General features: G+C 46.3%; 1 protein-coding gene across 1 annotated transcript in view; it reads left to right on the top strand.

Annotated features, from left to right (window-relative positions):
- The window catches only part of MROH7 (maestro heat like repeat family member 7), a 49,702-nt gene that overhangs the window by 8,372 nt on the left and 21,635 nt on the right, over nt 1-19,695 (top strand). The window contains exons 4-13 of the mRNA XM_049710939.1: nt 8,153-8,226; nt 9,528-9,614; nt 10,539-10,615; nt 10,933-11,062; nt 13,258-13,353; nt 13,862-13,966; nt 14,178-14,313; nt 16,870-16,982; nt 17,390-17,566; nt 17,951-18,105. Of these exons, the coding sequence (XP_049566896.1) occupies nt 8,153-8,226; nt 9,528-9,614; nt 10,539-10,615; nt 10,933-11,062; nt 13,258-13,353; nt 13,862-13,966; nt 14,178-14,313; nt 16,870-16,982; nt 17,390-17,566; nt 17,951-18,105 (1,150 nt within the window). The remainder of the gene's footprint in view (nt 1-8,152; nt 8,227-9,527; nt 9,615-10,538; nt 10,616-10,932; nt 11,063-13,257; nt 13,354-13,861; nt 13,967-14,177; nt 14,314-16,869; nt 16,983-17,389; nt 17,567-17,950; nt 18,106-19,695) is intronic.

The raw sequence follows: 19,695 nt of genomic DNA, 5'->3' as shown, positions 1-19,695 counted from the left end.
TGCATTCATATCTGACAGGGTGAAAACCCCTCTTTAAAGTTCTCAAAACTATTCTGAGGACAACAGCATCCACACCATGCCCTGGAGGCTATTTGAACACCCTCATTCTTCTATATACATTTTAAAATGCATTTGTCTAGGTCCTCAAAAAATCTTTCTGGCATTTTTATTGGAATGTTATTAATCTATCCATCTATTGGAGTTTTACTTTATTTTTTAATTTTTTAAGCAAAAATTTTTTTAATTAATTTTTGACTGCGCTGGGTCTCTGTTGCTGCACGTGGGCTTTCTCTAGTTGTGGCGAGCAGGGGCTACTCTTCATTGCGGTCTGTGGGCTTCTTATTGCGGTGGCTTCTCTTGTTGCGGAGCACGGGCTCTAGGTGCACAGGCTCAGTAGTTGTGGCTTGCGGGCTCTAGAGCACAGGCTCAGTAGTTGTGGCGCATGGGCTTAGTTGCTCCGCGGCATGTGGGATCTTCCCAGACCAGGGCTCGAACCCATGTCCCCTGCATTGGCAGGTGGATTCTTAACCACTGCACTACCAGGGAAGTCCCAAGTTTTACTTTATATGGGATATATCCTTTACTAGAATTTAAAAAATTCTCCATAAAAGACTAGTGCATTTTTGGATAGGTTAATTCTTAGGTACTTTACAGTTCTTATTGCTACCATGAATCATACCTTACTTTCTAATACAATTCTTACTTTGTACTGATGATGCTGATGATGTAGAGGAACTTTGTTTACACAAGTTGGTCTTTTTGTTTAAACAGCTTTATTGAGATAAAACTTACATATCATAAAAGTCACTCAAAGTGTACAATTTAATGGTTTTAAAATATACATAGAATTATGCAACCATCACCACCACAATCAATTTTAGAACATTTTCCAAAGTGGCTGAACTATTTTACATTCCCACCAGCAGTATATGACACTTGTTATTGTTTGTCTGTCTTTTTTTTTTTTAACAAAAAGCTAGGAATCTTTTTGAATTTCTTAAAATTATTTTTATCTTTTATTTTTATACAATTTTAAATGTTACACTCCATTTACAGTTATTACATACTATTGGCTATATTCCCCATGTTGCACAATACATCCTTGTAGCCTATCTTACACCCAATAGTTTGTACCTCGCACTTGTCTGTCTTTTTGATTATAACCATCTTAGTGGGTATGAAGTATCTCATTGTGGTTTTGATTTGCATTTCCCTGAAGGGTAGTAATATTGAACGACTTTTCATATGCTCTCAGCCACTTCTATATCTTATTTGGATAAATGTCAATTCAAATCCTTTGCCCACTTAAAAAATTGGGCATGTCTTTTTATTATTGAGTTGTAAGTGATCTTTATATATTCTAAATATATAAACTATGGGTTGTCTTTTTAGTTTTTTCATGGTGTCCTTTGAAACACAAAAGTTTTAAATTTCAATCATGTCCAGTTTATTTTTTCTTTCATTGTTTGTGCTTTTGGTGTCATATGTAAGAAATTATTACCTAATCCAAGATCATGAAAATTTATGCCTATGTTTTCTTCTAAGAGTTTTATAATTTAGTTCTGAAATTTAGGTCTTTGATCCATTTTGAGTTAACTTTTGTATTTGGTGTGGAATTGGGGTCCAACTTCATTCCTTTGCATGTGGAGTCCAGTTATTATTGTGATACAATTCACATATTATACAATTTACCCATTTAAAGTGAACAATTCAATGGCTTTTGGTATATTATTAATCTTTTAAAAATTGTAGTAAAATATATATAACATACATATGCCATTTTAAACATTTTAAAAAATAAATTTGTTTATTTTATTTTTGACTGTGCTGGGTGTTTGTTGCCGTGCGTGGGCTTTTCTCTAGTCGTGGCGAGCGGGGGCTACTCTTCGTTGCGGTGTGTGGGCTTCTCATTGCGGTGGCTTCTCTTGTTGTGGAGCACGGGCTCTAGGAACGTGGGCTTCAGTAGTTGTGGCATGCGGGCTCTAGAGCGCAGGCTCAGTAGTTGTGGCGCATGGGCTTTTTTGCTCCGTGGCATGTGGGATCTTCCCAGACCAGGGCTTGAACCTGTGTCCCCTGCATTGGCAGGCAGATTCTTAACCACCGTGCCACCAGGGAAGCCCTTAAACATTCAGTGGCATTAGTCGCACTCACAATATTGTGTAACCATTACCACTATCTATTTCCAAAACTTTTTCATCATCCCAAATAGAAGGTCTCACCATAGGCAATAACTCCCCATTCCTCTCTCCCCAGTCCCTCATAAGCTCTAATGTACTTTCTGTCTCTATGAATTTGCCTACTCTAGGTAACTCATGAAATGGAATCATACATTTGTCCTCTTGTACCTGGTTTATTTCACTTAGCATAATGTTCATCCATGTTGTAACATGCATCAGTACTTCATTCCTTTTTATGGTTGGATAATATTCCAATGTATGTACCACATTTTATTTGTCCATGGACAAATATTTGGGTTGTTTCCACTTTTTGGCTCTTATGAATAATGCCGCTATACACGTCAGCACACAAGTATCTGTTTGAACGCTTGCTTTCAATTCCGTTAGGTATATACCTAGGAGTGGAATTGCTGGATCATATGGTAATTCTATGTTTAGCTTTTTGAGGAACAGCCAAATTATTTCCCATATCAGCTGTACAATTTTGCATTCCCTCCAGAAATGTACAAGGGTTCTAAAGCACAAGGGTTCCAATTTCTGCACTACTAATCTCTCCTTGCCAACACTTGTTATTTTCCATTTTTTAGAAAACATTTTTATAATAGCCATCCTAAAGAGTGTGAAGTAGTATTTTATTATGATTTTAATTTGCATTTCCCTAATGACTGATGATGTTGAGCATTTTAACATGCTTATTTGCCATCTGTATATCTTTTTATGGAGAAATAATTATTCAATCCTTTACCCATTTTCAAATTTGGTTGTTTTTTGTTGTTGAGTTTTAGCTCTTTACACATTCTGGATATTAATTCCTTATCAGATGTACAATTTGTAAATATTGGCACCCATTCTGTGAGTTGTCTTTTCATTCTTTTGACATTGTCCTTTGATGCATAAAAGTGTTTAATTTTGATGAGAACCAATTTGTCTACTTGTCTATTATCTGTTATTTTGGTGTTATGTTCAAGAAATTGTTGCCATATCCAATGTCATGAAGATTTCCCCCTATGTTCTCTTCTAAGAGTTTCATAGTTTTAGCTTTTAAGTTTAGTCTTTAAGTTAATTTTTGTATGTAGTATGAGGTAGGGGTCCAACTTCATTCTTTTGCATGTGGATATCCAGTTTTTCTAGCATCATGTGTTGAAAAGAGCATCCTTTTTTCACTGAATGGTCTTGAGACCTTTGTAAAAAATCAACTGACCATATATATGAGGGTTTATGTCTATTTTATTCTATTGGTCTTTATGTCGGTCCTATGCCAGTACCACACTGTTTTGATTTCTATAGATTTGTAGTAAGTTTGGAATCAGAAAATATGAGTCTACCAACTTTGTTCTTTTTCAAGATTGTTTTGGCTATTTAGGGTCAATTTTTGTTTTTTAATAGGAGCATTTTGTCCATTTGGATTTTTAAAAACAATGTATTTTCAAACTGTATTTGTCTTTTAAAAACTTTTTCAAGGTATATAACATATATCAGTAAAATACGTAAAGTGCACTACTAACCTTAAGTGTACAGCTTGATGAATAGTTACATACCTATACACACTGGTAACTACCACCCAGATCAAGACACAGATCTTTTCCAGCTTCCCAGAACCTTCCCTTGTGATCCTTTCCAATCAATACCCCTTCTTCTGGGGCAGGGTTTCTCAGTCTGGGCACTATTGACATTTTGTGTTAGATAGATCTTTGTTGTGTGAGTGTGGGTGCGTGGGGAGCTGTTCTATGCATTGTAAGATGCATCCCTGGTCTCTGCCCAGTAGATGCTAGTAGTAACATCCCCCCTCACAAGTTGCCCTCAGCTAACAACAGCCATAGAGGGAACAATTCTGATTTGTATCACCATAGACTAGTTTTGCCTGTTTTTGAGCTTCTTATCAATAGGATACTACAGTATATACTGTTTTGACTCTGGCTTCTTTAGCCCACCGTGATGTCATTTAGATTCATCCACATCGTTGCATGTATCATAGTCGATTCTTTTTATTGTTTTGCAGTATTCCATCTTATGAACATACCACAATTTGTTTATCCATTCTTTGCTGATGGACATTAGGATTTTTTCTACATTTTGGATATTATAAATAAAGTTACTTTGAACATTTTCGTACATGTCTTTTAGTACACAGATACATTTATTTATCTAGAAGAGGAATTTCTGGGTCATAGCATAAGCATATGTTTAGCTTTAGTAGATATTGCCAATTTTTCAAAAGTGGTTGAATTAATTTACCATCTCACCTGTGAGAGTTCCAACTACTCCATATCCTCACAAACATTTGGTATTGTTAGTTTTCAAAATTTTAGCCATTCTGTTTGGTGTCTAATGATATTTTGGTGTGATTTTAATTTGCATTTTTTGATGACTACTGATGTTAAGCATCTTTTAATATGATTATTGTCAATTTGTATATCCTTTTTTAGAATATATTTATTTATTTTTGGCTGTGTTGGGTCTTAGTTGCTGCGCACAGGCTGTTTGTTGCAGTGTGCAGGCTTCTCTCTAGCTGTAGCACGTGGGCTCCTGAGTGAGCAGGCTCTCTAGTTGTGGCATACGGGCTCTCTAGTTGTGGTGCACAGGCTCTCTAGCTATGGCCTGCAGCCTCAGTAGTTATGGTGTTCAGGCTTAGTTGCCCTGCAGCATGTGGGATCTTTGTTCCCTGACCAGGGATCGAACCTGCGTCTGCTGCATTGGAAGGCAGATTCTTAACCCCTGGACCACAGGAAAGTCTCTGTATATCCTTTTTTATGAAGTGCCTGTTCAAGTCTTTTGCTCGTTTAAAAACTTTGGGTTGTCTTTTTCTTATAGATTTGTGGAAGTTCTTTATATTGATATAATCCAGGTATGTGTACCCAAAGGTGAAAATAGTCTCATATTTTCCCCCAGAAGTCTTACTGGTTTTTTGTTCACATTAAATTTATAATGCATCATGTATTAATTTTGGAAAACAGTGTGAGAGAGGGACTTAAGGCTCATTTTCCCCCCATGTGGATATCTAATTGCTCCAGACCATTTATTGAAAAGACCTACTTTCTCCACTGAATTGCAGTGTCACCTTTGAGGTAAGTCAAGTGACTGTATATGCGTAGGTTTATTTCTGGACTCTTTCTGTTCCTTTGTTTGACTATCCTTAACCATTGCCGTAGTTACTGTGTTTTAGAGTAAGTCTTGATATTTATTACTGTAAGTCCTCCAACTTTGTCCTTTCTCAAGATTGTCTATTCTAGGTGATTTACTTTTCCATACAGATTCTAGAAACAGCTTGTCTATTTCCATAAAATATAATAAAAATCTGTTAGATTTTCATTGGAATTTCATTGAATTTATAAATCAATTTATGTAGCATTGTCTTCTTTATAAACTGTGTTTTCCAACCCATAGTCCATTTATATTTAATGTAATTATGGATAGTTAAAAAAATTTTTTTTAATTTTAAATTGAAGTGTAGTTGATTTACAGTTATGGGTAGCTTGATATCTATCATCTTATGTTTGTATTCTTTGTTCTGCTTGCTCTATATTTCTTTTTTACTCCTTTTTTAGTTTTGGGGTTGTTTCTTCCTCCCTCTTTTCTCTGTTACTTGTGGGGAAGTTACTGTTTTAAGTCTTTTAGTGATTCTCTAGAAGTTACAATGTGCGTATTTAATTTATCACAAAGTCCAGCTAATCAATGCATTTATCTTCCTCCCAGACAGTTTAAGACTTAGAAACATGTTAACCCCACTTAATCTCCCCCTCACCACCAATTTATATGCTCTCCTGGTAATGTATATTAATTCTGTCTTTTTCTTAACCCTATAAACATTATTATTATTTTATGTAGTTAATGTTCTTATATTTACCAAAATATTAACCTCTTTTTCTTATTTGCTTGTTGCATCTCAGACCTTCCATCTGGGATTAATTCCTGTTAGAATTTGCTTTAGTGAATTCTGCTGATGGCTGACTCTTTCCATTTTTGTCTGAAAATGCCTCTATTTATCCCTCATTCTTTAAAACAAATTAAAACAATAAAAACTTGCAGAAAAGTTGAAAGTACAGTATAAAAATTTTTTCTGAATAATTTGATAATAAGTTGCCAAATGATATCCTACCCATCTTGAATTTTAATATGTGTTTCTTACATTAAAAGATAAAAGTTAACCATCAGAATCAGGAAATTAATACTGATACACTGCTACCATCTAATCATCACACCCCATTCAAATGTCACCAATTGTCCCAGTAATGTTCTTTATTAAAAAAAGATACAGGTCAGAATCATTCATTGCTCTTTTTTGTCTCATCTGTTTTGTTTCCCCCAGCCCTCAGACTTCCCTTGGCTGTCATGTGCCTGATACACTGGAAGATTACAGGCCAGCTATTTTATAAGATGTGCCTCATTTTGGGTTTATCTGATGTGTCCTCATGATCAGATTCATGTCATCCATCTTTGGCAGGAATAGCACAGACGTGATGCTTGGTTTTCCTCATTGCATCCTATCTGGTGGTGTATGATTCTGATTTGCTCCATTACTGGCGATGTTCACTTTGATCACTTGAGTACAATGGTTGCTGCCAAGGTTTTCCACTGTAAAGTCATTATTTACCCCTTTTTAGTAAATATTATGTATAAATATTATGTAAAAATATGAAGGAGGTACTTTGAAACTATGTAAATATACCATTCCTCATCAAACTTTCAATTTCGTTATTTACTTATTTATATTAGTATGGACTAATGTTTATGTTTTCCTAGTTTACTCGATGGACCATAATCTGTTGCTACCATCATTTATTGTGATACTCAAACTTTCCCGAGTTTAACCAAGGAATCCCTTTTGAGCAAGCTTTGTATCTCTTTGACATGTTTCCATACTTCCCTGGGCTCTCTTCCTTGTTTTCTGGTACAAGATGTCTCAGGCTCATCCTGCACTTTCTCTGCCCAAGTCCTAGAATCAGCCATTTCTCCAAGGAGACTTGTTCCTTTAGTACTTAGAAGCCAAGGTTTGGTGCTAGCTCTATTCACTACTATTGAGGTGTCTCTGCTTCTCACTATTGACTCCATCCTCTGGTAGCCTCTGGTGGCCAAGTTACCCCTGAAGTTCCAGGGTCTCTCTCCTTGGGCTTCCCCTCAGCCCCGCTTAAGTCAAGGGCTCTATTGGCCCTGCTCAGCCAATAGAGCCCATAGCTGGACCAATCACTGTGTCTGGGGGCACAGGACTCTCTTACTGGCCAAGCGTGGGTTCCAGGTCCACCTTTATTCATTTGTTTGTTTGTTGACAATATTATATTAGTTTCAGGTGTAAAGCCCACCCTTATCTGAAGAGGGATGATGGGTGTGATTTGCAGCTTCACCTAGCTATATGGCATGAGTAGCCTACATGGAAGACAGAGGCTTTTTCACCAGAAGAAAGATGAGGAACTTTGGGGCTGACAAAATAACATGTATCTACTATAACAAATAAGAGTTTAACTATAGATTGTGATAACAACTGAAAGAAGAGACTAGGATGGTGCACAAGAGGATCACAGTGGGCCTTTCATTAGCCTGAAGGTCAGGGGAGGCCTCTTTGAGGAGTGGCAGGCAAGCAAAGACCTGAAGGATGGGGCTCTACCTGGGCAAGGGGGTGTGGCAGCGGAGCGGCCCAGGTAGAAGAAACTACCTGTGCAAAGGCCCTGAGGGGGAAGCTTGCTGGGCCTGGAAGGAGGCCAGTGTGGTGGGCGCATGGTGAGTGAGGGGAGAGCAGGGGGAGGTGAGGCTGGGGAGGTGGGCAGGGGAGACTGACCTGGCAGGGCCTTGAAGGCACTAACGAGGATGCTTGCTTTATGCTGGGTGAAATGGGGCCCCTGAAGGCTTTTAGAGATGGGAGCTCAGTCTGGCTGCTGGTGGAGTAAGGATTGGAGGGGCCCAGTGGGGGAGGTGGGAAGGGACTCTGCTACACCATATCTTTACCCTCCCTCTCCTCTCCTCAATGGAACTATGACCCGCAGGAGCCTTCGATGAAGTAGCCTCATGTCTGGTGAAGGTGCCAGGGCAGAGAGAGGATGGCAACAAAGTAGCTCTGGTATGCTTCCTGCTAACACCCACCTGACTTTTCTGGGATGCCCTCTCCCCCCGCGCCCACCCCACCCCCAGCATTCCTTGTTTCTCTGCCTGGCTCTTCTCTCCTCCTTGGTACTCATCATCATCTGAAGCACAACAGGCTTTATAAGTTTATCTTGTTTCTTGTTATTCTCTCGCACTGGGATGCATCCTCCATAAATCAGGGATTTTTGTTTGTCTTATTCCCAGCTGCATTCCTAGCATCTAGAGCAGTGCCTGGCATATCCTAGGTGCTCGATAACAGTTTTTTAAACCATGGAATGAATTGTGAGAGGGTTTCTAAAAGCGGAAGAAAAGGGAATTCCCTGGTGGTCCAGTGGTTAGGACTAGGGTTCGATCCCTGGTCGGAGGAGTAAGATCCTGCAAGCTGTGTGGCCAAATTAAAAAAAGAGGGTGGGGTGGGGAGAAAAGCTAGATATGACCTTTTTCAGGACACAAGCCCAACCCAGGTCTTAGCCATGCAGCAGGCCTCTGGAGGCCAGAGAAAGCCAGCATCTACAGGCCTTGGTGAGGGCCAGTGGGGGAAGACTGGACAGGCTGGTGGACGTGAGTGTGACACACAGAGTGTGGGTGAGCCTGGTTGGTGGACAGAGTCTGGAGGCAGGGGGTCTACCCAGGCCAGGCCGTGCAACCTGTTCTCTTGATGGGAGGGGTGGGAAAGAGGTTGTGACATCTTTGACCCACCACACTGTCCATTAGATTTTCTTGTTTTGCTTTCTTTACTATATATTTTATCTGTTTCATTTTTCTTTCTTCTTCTGCCTTAATAATGATAATGAGAACTAATAGGTTAATTAGACGTTGGCTAATGTTTTCCCTCTCTCAGGTTGCAGAATGCCTTCATCCGACTAGTGTGTGCCCTTAAGAAGGGTAGATATTAGAAGGCTCTTTTCAATTATGATGGCATTTCAGCTTGAGGTGCTGGGACCCTTTCTGTCCCATTGGCTCCTGCCTCTTCTCCCTTGCTTGGAGAGGAGAGAATGCTTTGCAGTCCCTGATATCTGGTCCTCCCCCAAATGCTAGCCTACAGGGATTATCCCCAACCTCCCCGCTGCCACCACAATCTTCTCAAGTCTTCAGCCCCCTCAAGTTCCCCTGTGGTTTCTCACTTGTGTTGAGCTGACACTGGGGGCTGGCAGCTGGGGAGGAGCAGGCCGGCTTGCCTGCAGGTGGCAGGTGGCTAAGGGGGGTGTAGGGACAGCCCCTGAGGGCTGGGTTCAGTGTGGCTCTCACCCTGCGGCTTTGCCCTCTGCTGCCCCCGAGGTCGAGAATGCCCTCAGCCTCCAGAAGAGCCAGGATGTGCTGGACGTGGAAGAAGAGAAGAAGATGACGGTGCGTGAGCAACTTGCGGTCTGTGACATCCGGGTGGGGAGGGGGCGGATGTCCCGAGTCCACCCACTGATGAGGCTGGAGTGGGGTGCGATGGGCAGAGGACAGTCGAGGCACAGACACTGGGGCTTGAGTGTCGGCTCCACCTCTAATTGCCCCCCACCTACCCTGGGGGAGCTCAGCCAAGTCACTTCCCCTCTCGGAGCCTCGCTCTTAATACCTCACAAATGACTGTGATAAAACCTGTGTCCCTGGCCTGTTGGGAGGACGGAACCCAAAGGTTAGTTCACTGTAAAGCCTTAGGCACCTGGGAGCCGTCGTTAGTATTTTATACATTATTTCCCCCAAAATTCCTTCTGATGGGGAACCTGTGAAGGAACGTTCCTTTTCTCTTTGCTAAATACAGTCACTTCTCAGTTAACCACCTGAATGTTTGTGCTGGGATAACCACTGAAGTTTCCAGAATTATATTTAGCTACAAAGAGAGAAAAAATCCTTGCCTTTGATACTTCCATTTAATTAATGTTAATTGAGCACCTATAGGTCGTTGGTGCTAGATCAAAAGTGAGGAATTAGAAGGACATTTTAAAGGAATTCAACCGGACCACTTTCGAGGGCCACGCGTGGTGTTTTCTGCATTGGGTCGGTCCACGGTTTAGGTATACTTCCCCACCGTGGGGCTGCTGAAACAGTTCTTCCGGAGCCCTACATGGGGGGCGCGCAGCAGGCTAGGGCTTGTCATGCTTTTGGTGGCCTTGACCTGAGGGCTCTGGACAGGGCTTGAGCAGTCAGCTGGCTCCCCCCACTGGAGGCCAGGCGGGCTGTGGAGGCTGCCCACACCGAGGGACTGCCACGGCCTGCTCCGCGAGGAGGAGTGGCCTCGGCCCTGGTGGTCTGCGGTGGCCTGTGCCCTCATTGACACCTCCATGGTCCCCTGTCCAGAAGCAGATCCAGGAGGAACCGCTGGATTCTCTCTTGAGCTCTGTCCGCCAGCAAGTCATGGAGACCCTGACCCAGCTGAGGTGACCACAGCCCCTTCCCCGAACCCCCTCCCCATTCCCTCTACCCACGGACTCCGCCTGTATCTTCTGGGGCCACTCTGCTGTGCGGGACCCCAGCCCAGTCCTGGGCCTTTTCCTTTCCCTTTGCCCAGCGCCTGCTGGGGCTGTCTGCCCTGCACCCCACTTCCCTCCTCCTACCCTCCTCATCTCGCGCTTTTGTAGATCTGAATCTCAGCTCTCATGCCAGCCCTGCATCCTTCGCTTCCTGCCTCCAGCCCCAGGCTCCCCACCCCACACCCCGCCTCGCTCCATGCCCTTGCTTTCTGTCTCTTCCTCAGTCATTCCCAGCTTGTCCTGGGCGTGCAGCAACGGTCGGAGCTGGTGAACACGTGCATGAAGAGTGTGTTCTCCCTGCCCTCCATGCAGGCCGTGCAGGAGAGAGACAAGGACAGGGCTGAGGCCATACAGGTGAGGCAGGGCCCTCCCCAGTGGGGCCTCGGGGCTGCCTGGCATCCTCAGAGCGAGGCACGTTCCTGGACTCCCAGCAGGGAAAGGAAGGTGTTCTGGGAGGTAGATTTTTTTTTTTAATTTATTTTACTTATTTATTTTTGGTTGCGCCGGGTCTTCGTTGCTGCACACAGGCTTTCTCTAGAGGCAGCGAGCGGGGGCTACTCTTCGTTGCAGTGCGCGGGCTTCTCATTGCGGTGGCTTCTTTTGTTGTGGAGCACGGGCTCTAGGTGTGCGGGCTTCAGTAGTTGTGGCTCACGGGCTCTAGAGCTCAGGCTCAGTAGTTGTGGTGCACCGACTGAGTTGCCCCGCGGCATGTGGGATCTTCCCGGACCAGTGCTCGAACCTGTGTCCCCTGCATTGGCAGGCGGATTCTTATCCATTGCGCCACCAGGGAAGTCCCCTGGGAGGTAGATTTGATGTTCACACTGCTCCTCAAGTAGCTTGGGCAGTTCACCTCCCCTCTCCTGGCCTGAGTAGGCACTCGATAAACATTTGGTGAATGTATGAATCTGCAGAATAAAGAATCCCTCATTTGAAGCACTGTCCACTTTGGGCTCTGCCCCGTGAGAAGGATGTGGGCAGATGTTGGCATGGCCTCAGGAGATGGCCAGAAGTGAGAGGAAAAGGCCTGAGGACTGGGCGAGTTGGGGCTGAGGCCTGGAAGTGGAACCTCAAGGGGCTCCCATGGCATCTTCAAACCCCTGCAGGATAGTCCCAGGAGGAGTGATCAGAGGCGACCCTTCATGTAGGATGGGGTCAGTGGGGGAGGTTAGGGAGAGGGATTTCAGCTCTGGGTGAGGCACAGGTATGCATCCTTTCATTCAGCAAATATTAACTGATGCCTAATCCAGAAGTACAAGGGAAGGATGCAGTAGGGCTGAGGGCAGATTATCAAAGTATCATACAAATAAATGCAAAATTACAACAGTGGTACGTGTTGCAAGCGAGAAGTACTTGATGCTATGAAGACCATGAAGAGCCTGGAACTGGCGGAGCCTGAGTGTGTTGGGGGTCAGGGCTCATGGTGCTGGAGGTGAGAGATTACAGAAGAGCTAACTAGTTGAAGGGGATGGCAGAAGGAAGAGTGTGCCAGGCAGAGGGAGCAGCCTGAGGACAGAGAGAACATGGTGACCAAGGACGATAAGGAGGCAGTGTGGCTGGAGCCCAGAGGGTGAGGTGAGAGAGCCCTGGGGGCCAGACCAGCCCCAGCGTGAAGGTTCTGAGTCCCGGAGGTGGTGCACTTGAGAGAAGACCCAAAGGAGAGGGGGTGGACCCCATGCCGGGTGCGAAAAGAGCAGTGCTGCACAATGATGGGCCACAGATGGGAGGGAAGGAGGAGGTGGTCGGTGAACGAGGCCTGCTTGGTGGTGGTGGTGTAAGCCTGGTGTGCACAGACTCAGGAAGCCTGGACAGAGACAACCTGGAAGGTAGATGTGGAGAGTGGTGGGAAGAGGGGAGGCAGGGGAGGGCGGGTCTCAGAACACTGCTCAGCCTTGTGTGTGTGTAATGCTTGCACCCTCCTAAGATAATTTCAGGACTGTGGTGTGGCTGAGGAAGGAAGAAACAACCGAGCAGAAGAGAGATGGCTCCTAGAAGGGGCAACTTAGAAAATCTATTTGGATCTAGGAGTAGTAATATAAAAAAGAATCAGAACACTTCCCCAGAGACAGTAATATAAGTCACGCTGGTCGTCCGCTGATCTAGCTCTCACGGTTCCAGAGCTTTTTCCCACCCATCTTCTCATGCTCCTCACAAACCGAAACTTCCTTGTTCTGTGACCTTGGACAAGTGTCTCCTTATTGGTAGAATGAGAAAAACACTTTGAGGATAAGGTGATACGGTTGTGCAAATCACGAGGCACGCACCTGGCCCGCGGTAGATTTTCAGTAGATGCGGGGCCTCTGATTCCTCCCCTTGTAAGCTAAGAAGGGCAGAGATAATAATTACCAATTTGTCGATAAGGAAACTGTAACCCGTGGAGGGAAAGTAATCTGTCCAATGTCACACACCAAGGTTAGTCTCAGAGGCGGGACAAGAAAGCAGCTCTCCTGAGTCCGAGTGCCCCTTCTTCCCCTGACCCACACCAGGGGTCGCCTGGGGCTGGGGTCTGCTCCAGAGGTTCCCTAGTGGCTTGGTCTTCCTCCTGTCCACAGACACTTTACCGTCAGACCTGGGACGCCCTGCAGACACTTCTCAATGCCCTCTTTGTTGAGGACCCCACTCCTGCTGGGCTGAAGAGCATCTTGGAGGTACAGAGGCCGGGAGGAGAGCAAAGGCGGAGGAGAATGGAGAATTGACTCGGGAGATCTGGGGGTGGGGGGCTGGACCCAGAAAGAGTGATTTGACTTCAGGACGTCATCTTGTGCCAGGTCTCTGCTTCCCTGCCCCTCTCACAGGCTACGTCCCAAACTCCTGCCCCTTCACTCTCTCCCTATCCCCCATACTCCTGCTACAGCTGTCCCCATATCCTTGCTTTCCAAATTCTTGTTCCTGTCTCTCTCTCCTATCCTCAAGACTCTCCACCTTTCATCTCTCTCCTCACTGACGTTTGTCCTCCCTCTGGTCTCCCAGTCCTGTCCTCAGCTTCTGGACCCCATGTCTCCCCATGCTCTAAGAGAAGGAAGAGGGCTACAGCAGGTTGTCTTTATGCTGTCTCCCTAGAAGCTTCCTGATGATTGGTGAAGGCTGGCCTGCCCGTCCAGGCAGTAGACGCTGGCATCCAGCTTGTAGCTCTGAGCCTTGCCCTTTTCCCCACAGCCTCTGGGGCCCTGGATGAACTCTGGGAAGGCCCATGAGAGAGCACGGGCTGTGAAAAGCAATGTCTCCGTGTTGAACCACATGCTTCTGACCCTGCCTTTCTTTGTGAGTGGCCCTGGGAGGGAGGAGGGGCACTCCTAGGGAGACTCTTCCCAGCTCTGAGGGAGCCTGTGCATCCACCCAGAGATTCCCAGGTGGTCCCCCCATCCTCAGAGGGCTCAGCTCTCAGGGCCAGACCATCTAGCTCAGTTCACCATTTATGGTCTAGCCTTATTAAACCTGTAAGTCTCAATCCCTAAGATTATGACACAAACAGATGTCCTCGGGGTTCCCGGCACTGGGGCTTCTGCTGGGGAGGCTCATCATTCGCGTCGGGGATCCTGATGAGGAGATTGGCCGGGAGGCTCTGGACGGCATCACCATCCTCTACACCATCTTGGAGCTTCAAAAACGTAAGCCCTTTGGAGTGCCTCTAATACAAGGCTTTTGAGCAGGTACTCAGCCTAGGAATTGAATGGAGCCATGGCAACAAGGCACTGGGGGGATATGGAAGAGACCAACACAGAGTCCAGTGGGGTCTGGAAATCAGTGTGAAGCCTTAGTCCCCACAGAACTAGGAGACAGAGGTGACAAACAAACCCGTTCTGACTTAAGCAATGCTTCTATGTAAGCTTCTCCTCATTCTTCCAAGTTTAATTTGTGACTCTCGTTTTCACATTCCCATGCCACCATGTACGCCCAGGCATAACAGCCCCAGTGTCCTGGGTTTTGGTCTGTCTTCCCCCACTAGACTATAAGTTCATTTGAGTCTGTGTCTTGTTCACCACTGTATTCCCAAGATCTAGCCCTGGGCCTGGAACATGGTGGGTGCTCAGTGAATATTTATTGGATGAATGAACAAAGAGCAGGTCCTATCTTGGAATCTGGAGTGGCTAAAACCTGTACGTGGGAGTACATCTCTGGATTCAGCTGCAGGGAGCTCGTGATATGGTATGGGCTGCCACAGGAACCCAGCTGGGACTGCACCTAGAGGTGTGCAGTATCAACTGTTACTTGCCTCCTTCCTTTCTCCAGAGTCCCAACTCTGCTCCAGACCAAGGAACCTTGGCACATTGTTCAAACTTCCCTGGCTCTGGAGGCAGAGTGACCTGGGTACAAGACCTAGCTCTGGCCCTTCCTAGCTGTGTGACCTTAGGCAAGTATTTTTCTTGTCAAGGCCTAGATTTCCTCATTTGTAAAAAAGGACACAATAGGATAGAACTCACAAGCTTTTTGGAAGATTAAATGAGATCATAGATGTAAAAAGACCAGCTCATTCCACACATTATAGGTACTTGCCAAATAGAGTTTCCTTTTTCCCCATCCCTACAAGGATCATCTTATTAGTTTCAACCTTTGGGGATATGGCTGGTGTCCCTGCTCTTCTTGTTCTTTAGCATTTGGGGCAAAGATTTAGCCCCTCAGAGATTTCCCCTGCTGCCCAGGAACCACTCAGACCCCCTGAGTGATAGATGAAGGTGATATAAGCCACGTTAATGATCAGTCTTAGGGACAGGAATAGTATACACCAAATTAGTATTGCCAGATTTAGCAAATAAAAATATAGGACACCCAGTTAAATCTGAATTTCAGATAAAAGGTAAATACCTTTTGGTATATTTCAGACATACTTTCACTAAAAATTGTTTATCTGAAATTCACATTTACTGGGTATTTTGTATTTTATCTGGTGACCCTAAGACAAACCCACCCTGTTAGATTCTCAAGGAGTGAAATGGTTTATCCAGGGCCCCTGACTGTAGGAAGCAGCAAAGCTAGGATTTGAATCTGGGTCTGCCTGATTCCAGGTCTCAATCTCCTTCCTTTTACAAACAACCTGCATACTTAGTCCATATGTTATTCTGCCTCAATGGCCCTCTCTTATGCCTGTGTCTCGCACACCCTGGGGGATCCAGGTAGGACCCACTCCAGGCCACAGTTAGGCTCAGGAAATGTTCCTGAAATGTGTTTCCTTCAGCAGAAAATAAGGAGCCCACACATGCAGGTACTATTCTAGGCACTCGGGACACAGAAGAAAAAAGATTAATTCAATAATCCTCCTGTTGAGCTTATCTTCTTGCTGTCAGGAGACAATGAACAAAAAAATAAGTAACACCTATTGTAAGTCAAGTGATGATAAGTATTACAGAAAAAAGAAGAAAACAGAAAAGGGGGATTGGGAACACCAGGGGTAAGGGAATTGCAATTTAATAGAGGTGTTGCCACACACACACCAGAGTGGCAAAAACGGAACAGACAAATTCACTGGTGAGATGTGAAGCCATGGAACTCTCACACACTGCTGGTGGGGGCATAATTGGTCCCCACTGTGGAAAACTGTTTGGCAATATCCCCCGAAGCTGAACCCATACCCACCTTAGGACACAATTCCAATCCCAGCTATGTGCCTACAAATGTGTACCTATAGTCACCAAAAGGCATGGACTAGACGTGTTAGAACATTCAGGTGAGCACTATGCATAATAGCTGGAAACAACCCAAATGTCCATCAGAAGTAGGACAGATCAATAAATTGTAGTATATTCATACCATGGAAAATTATACAGCGCTGGGAGTGAGTGAACCCATGCAACTTGCAGCAGGGTGGATGAATCTCACCCACATAAGGTTGAGTGAAAGCCAGACACGAAGGATAACATACAGTATGAGTCCATTTATATAAAGTCCAACAGCAAGGAGATCGAATCTGCAGGTTTAGAAGTCAGAATAGTGGTTACCCTGAGTAGGGGAGGAGGATAGTGGACTGAAATGGGGACACCGGAGGGTCTTCTGGGGTGCTGACCGTGTTCTGTTTCTTGACCTGGGTGCCCGCTACAAGGACATGCTCACTGTGAAAACTGACCCCGCGGGTCGCCTGTGATTTAGGCACATCCTACATCTACGTTTAACAAAAAGTTAAAAGACAAAATAGGTGGTCAGGCCTCACTGAAAAGGTTCTTTGCTTACAGGAGCCAGAGATAAGGAAGAGACCGATAAGAAGGAGCTGTATGAGAGCAACAAGCATTTCCTGGGCCCCTACAACCCTGTCAGCCCGTGCCAGAACATTCTGCGTGTTATCGCGGTGACCACCTGCTCCCCAACAGCCCTGGGCCTTCCTGGGGCGATGGGGACAAGGGAGGAGGGGCCGTACCAGCCTGCCCCAGTGCTTCCTCCTCCCCTTCCATCCTTCCAGGCTCAATTCCCTTTACGTTCCTTTACATGCTTTCCTTGACCACACAGACCCATCCTGTGGGCTCCCAACCCCTCTGGTCTGCGCCACAGTGCGTGGGCCGTATCACCAGCTCTGGGGGCAGGGGCCATGTCACCCCTTCTTTTGGAGCTCCTCCTCAAAGTGTTTGACACTCACGGATTCACTGAGTATATGCCCCCCTGCTGACCTCTGCATATGTCTGGTGGTGTTAGGGCGTCCATGTACGGCTCGCTCTGGGTCTGCCCATGTGTGTCAAGATCTCTATGCTTTTGTTTCAGGAATTTGGAGACTTCCTGGGGCCCCAACAGGTAAAGGACCTGCTGCTAGCAGCCCTGGAAGGGCTGAAAGGTGGCTCAGAGGCTTGGGGCAAGGACTCGGGGGAAATGATGCAGCTGGCCTCGGAGGTCACACTCAGCTCGGTGCTGGAGCAGTACCGACACAGGGCACTGGAGGTGGTAAGGCCCCCGGGGGGCAGGGGCTGGGCTGGGAAACCCCACAGGGCCCACTCATCCCTCAGGCAGGGCAGGCTGGTGGTGGCTGAGTTCCAGATGCTCCCAACTTGCAGGTGAGAAAGAACTCCCGTATTGGCCCCCAAGACAGCTCAACTATCAAGTGTGGGGTGCAGGAGGGCAGCAAAGACAAGCTGTCTCCCAGGGAAGGGGCGGCGGCTCTGTCTGCCCGTCTCCCCTTTTCTTCCCTCTGCGCCCTCCTCTCCCCTCTCTCTCCCCACACCCTGTCACCCCCTTCCTTCCTCCTCCTGTCTCCCTGCTCCTGCATCACCCCCTTGGCTTCTCCATTTGGCCCTCTGCCTGCTCCTGGTCACCCTGGCTGTACCCCAGATTCCAGAAATCATGCAGGGTATCTATGTGCACCTGAGCCACATTCAGAAGCCACGGGCCCGAGAGGTGGCCCTGCTGCCCGTCTCTCTCCTGGCCAGCTCCTTCATGACCGAGGTCGTCGTGGCCCTGCTCGTGTGTCCCCTCCCACTGGACAGGTACCAAGTGAGGGGGGCTTCCAGCCACTACACTTCAGAGGGTTGATATAGCCCTGTTCCCGGGCTGGGAATCCCTTCTTCTACCAGAGGAGCCCCTCGCCCTCCCAGGTGGTCCCTCTTCTATGATCTACGATGCTTATGACAACCGTTAAGTCCTTCCTGAGCACTGCCAGGTGTCTGTGCTGCACATTTGTATGTTTTCTCACAAGTGTAACAACCCCATTCTATAGATAAGGAAACTGAGGCTCATAGGAAGTTTTCTAGCCCTAGGCACCTACTGAACAAGCAACAGAATGAGGACCTAAACTCATATCTGACCAACTCCAAGCCCAGAGCGCTTCAATGATGCCATAAAAGTAGAACTGAGTGTTGGTCCTGATTCTGCCTCCAGACGCTCTGTGGTCTTGAGTAGCCTGCTTGCCCTCTCTGGGCTTGAGTTTTCCCCCAAATGCAAAAGGAAGAAATAATCCCCCCATTCTCACCCCAAATGGGTGGTCATGACAAGTAATGCAGCCGGTCGTGCTGAGTGCCTGCCCTGTGCTCCATGCTGTCAGCCTTCAGGGACCTCTGGTCTGATGGGCAGAGGGGACTGTGGCCAGATGGTGATGAGCTCGTGAGCAGGGGAGACAAATCTGGCTGCTCCAGTCTCCCAGCTCAGGAAACGCTCCCACACCTTTGAATGAAAACAAGGCAGAAGCATGTGATCCACATCTTAAGGTAGTTGGTTGAGAGTGAATGGAAAAGAATTATGCAGAACTGTGCAAGTGAGGTGCGCTTCTAACCAGGAGAGCTGGTGTCATTCATAGAAACCAAGATCAGCGCAGGGGTGACACACTCCCATCTCCCACCTGGAAGAATTTAACCCTTTCTGGCTTCACTGGAAACCAGGGAGTTTTCTTCTTGGAGCCACTAAACATTCAGACTCAAGACTGCCAGGGCCATACCTGACCTCAGTTACTCAGGATATAGGACAGGGCAGAGTCCTTACAGCAGCCTGTGTAGCAGGCCAGACAGAGCTGGGACAAAATTTAAGGAGGCCTCGCTCTCAATTGCCACTCCTGTGCTTGCCTGATTGGAGGACCTCCTTAAATGTTGTGCCCTGGATGCCTCACTTTCCTCAATCTAGTATTGGCCTTGGTCCTCCCAGGTGAAAGGTGTAGGTGCTGCCCTGGCTTAAGTGGCTCAGGCTTCAAAAGAACTAGTGTCTCTTACAATAACTGTCTAGACTTTGCTTCCAGGATCCCCACAGGGACAAGCCCAGTCACAAGAGTCACTGCACCCTGAGAAGCCCAATGCCACAGCGTCCCCAATGGTCCTTCTAGTTAATTTATAGTTCCTCCAGCCCAGATGCAATTTACCAATTGGGTCATTTTTACTGTAAGCAATGTTGCCTAGCAACATAGTTGACATACTATCTTTATCAGGTTTCCAGGGGAACAGAGCTGGAAAGTTAATCGAAGGTTCAAATCTTAAGCAGAAGGGGGAAAGGGTTTTGTTAACCCTTTAGTGCACTGGCCCTGTCAGCATTTTCACCTCCCCACGATAGGAGTGCCTACAGGCTGTGCCTGCTGGCCCAGATGCTATCCCCTG

This window comes from Orcinus orca, chromosome 1 (assembly GCF_937001465.1).
Source record: "Orcinus orca chromosome 1, mOrcOrc1.1, whole genome shotgun sequence".
NCBI lineage: Eukaryota > Metazoa > Chordata > Mammalia > Artiodactyla > Delphinidae > Orcinus > Orcinus orca.
The sequence above is the reverse complement of the archived record's forward strand: the minus strand, read 5'-3'. Positions and strand labels throughout refer to the sequence as shown.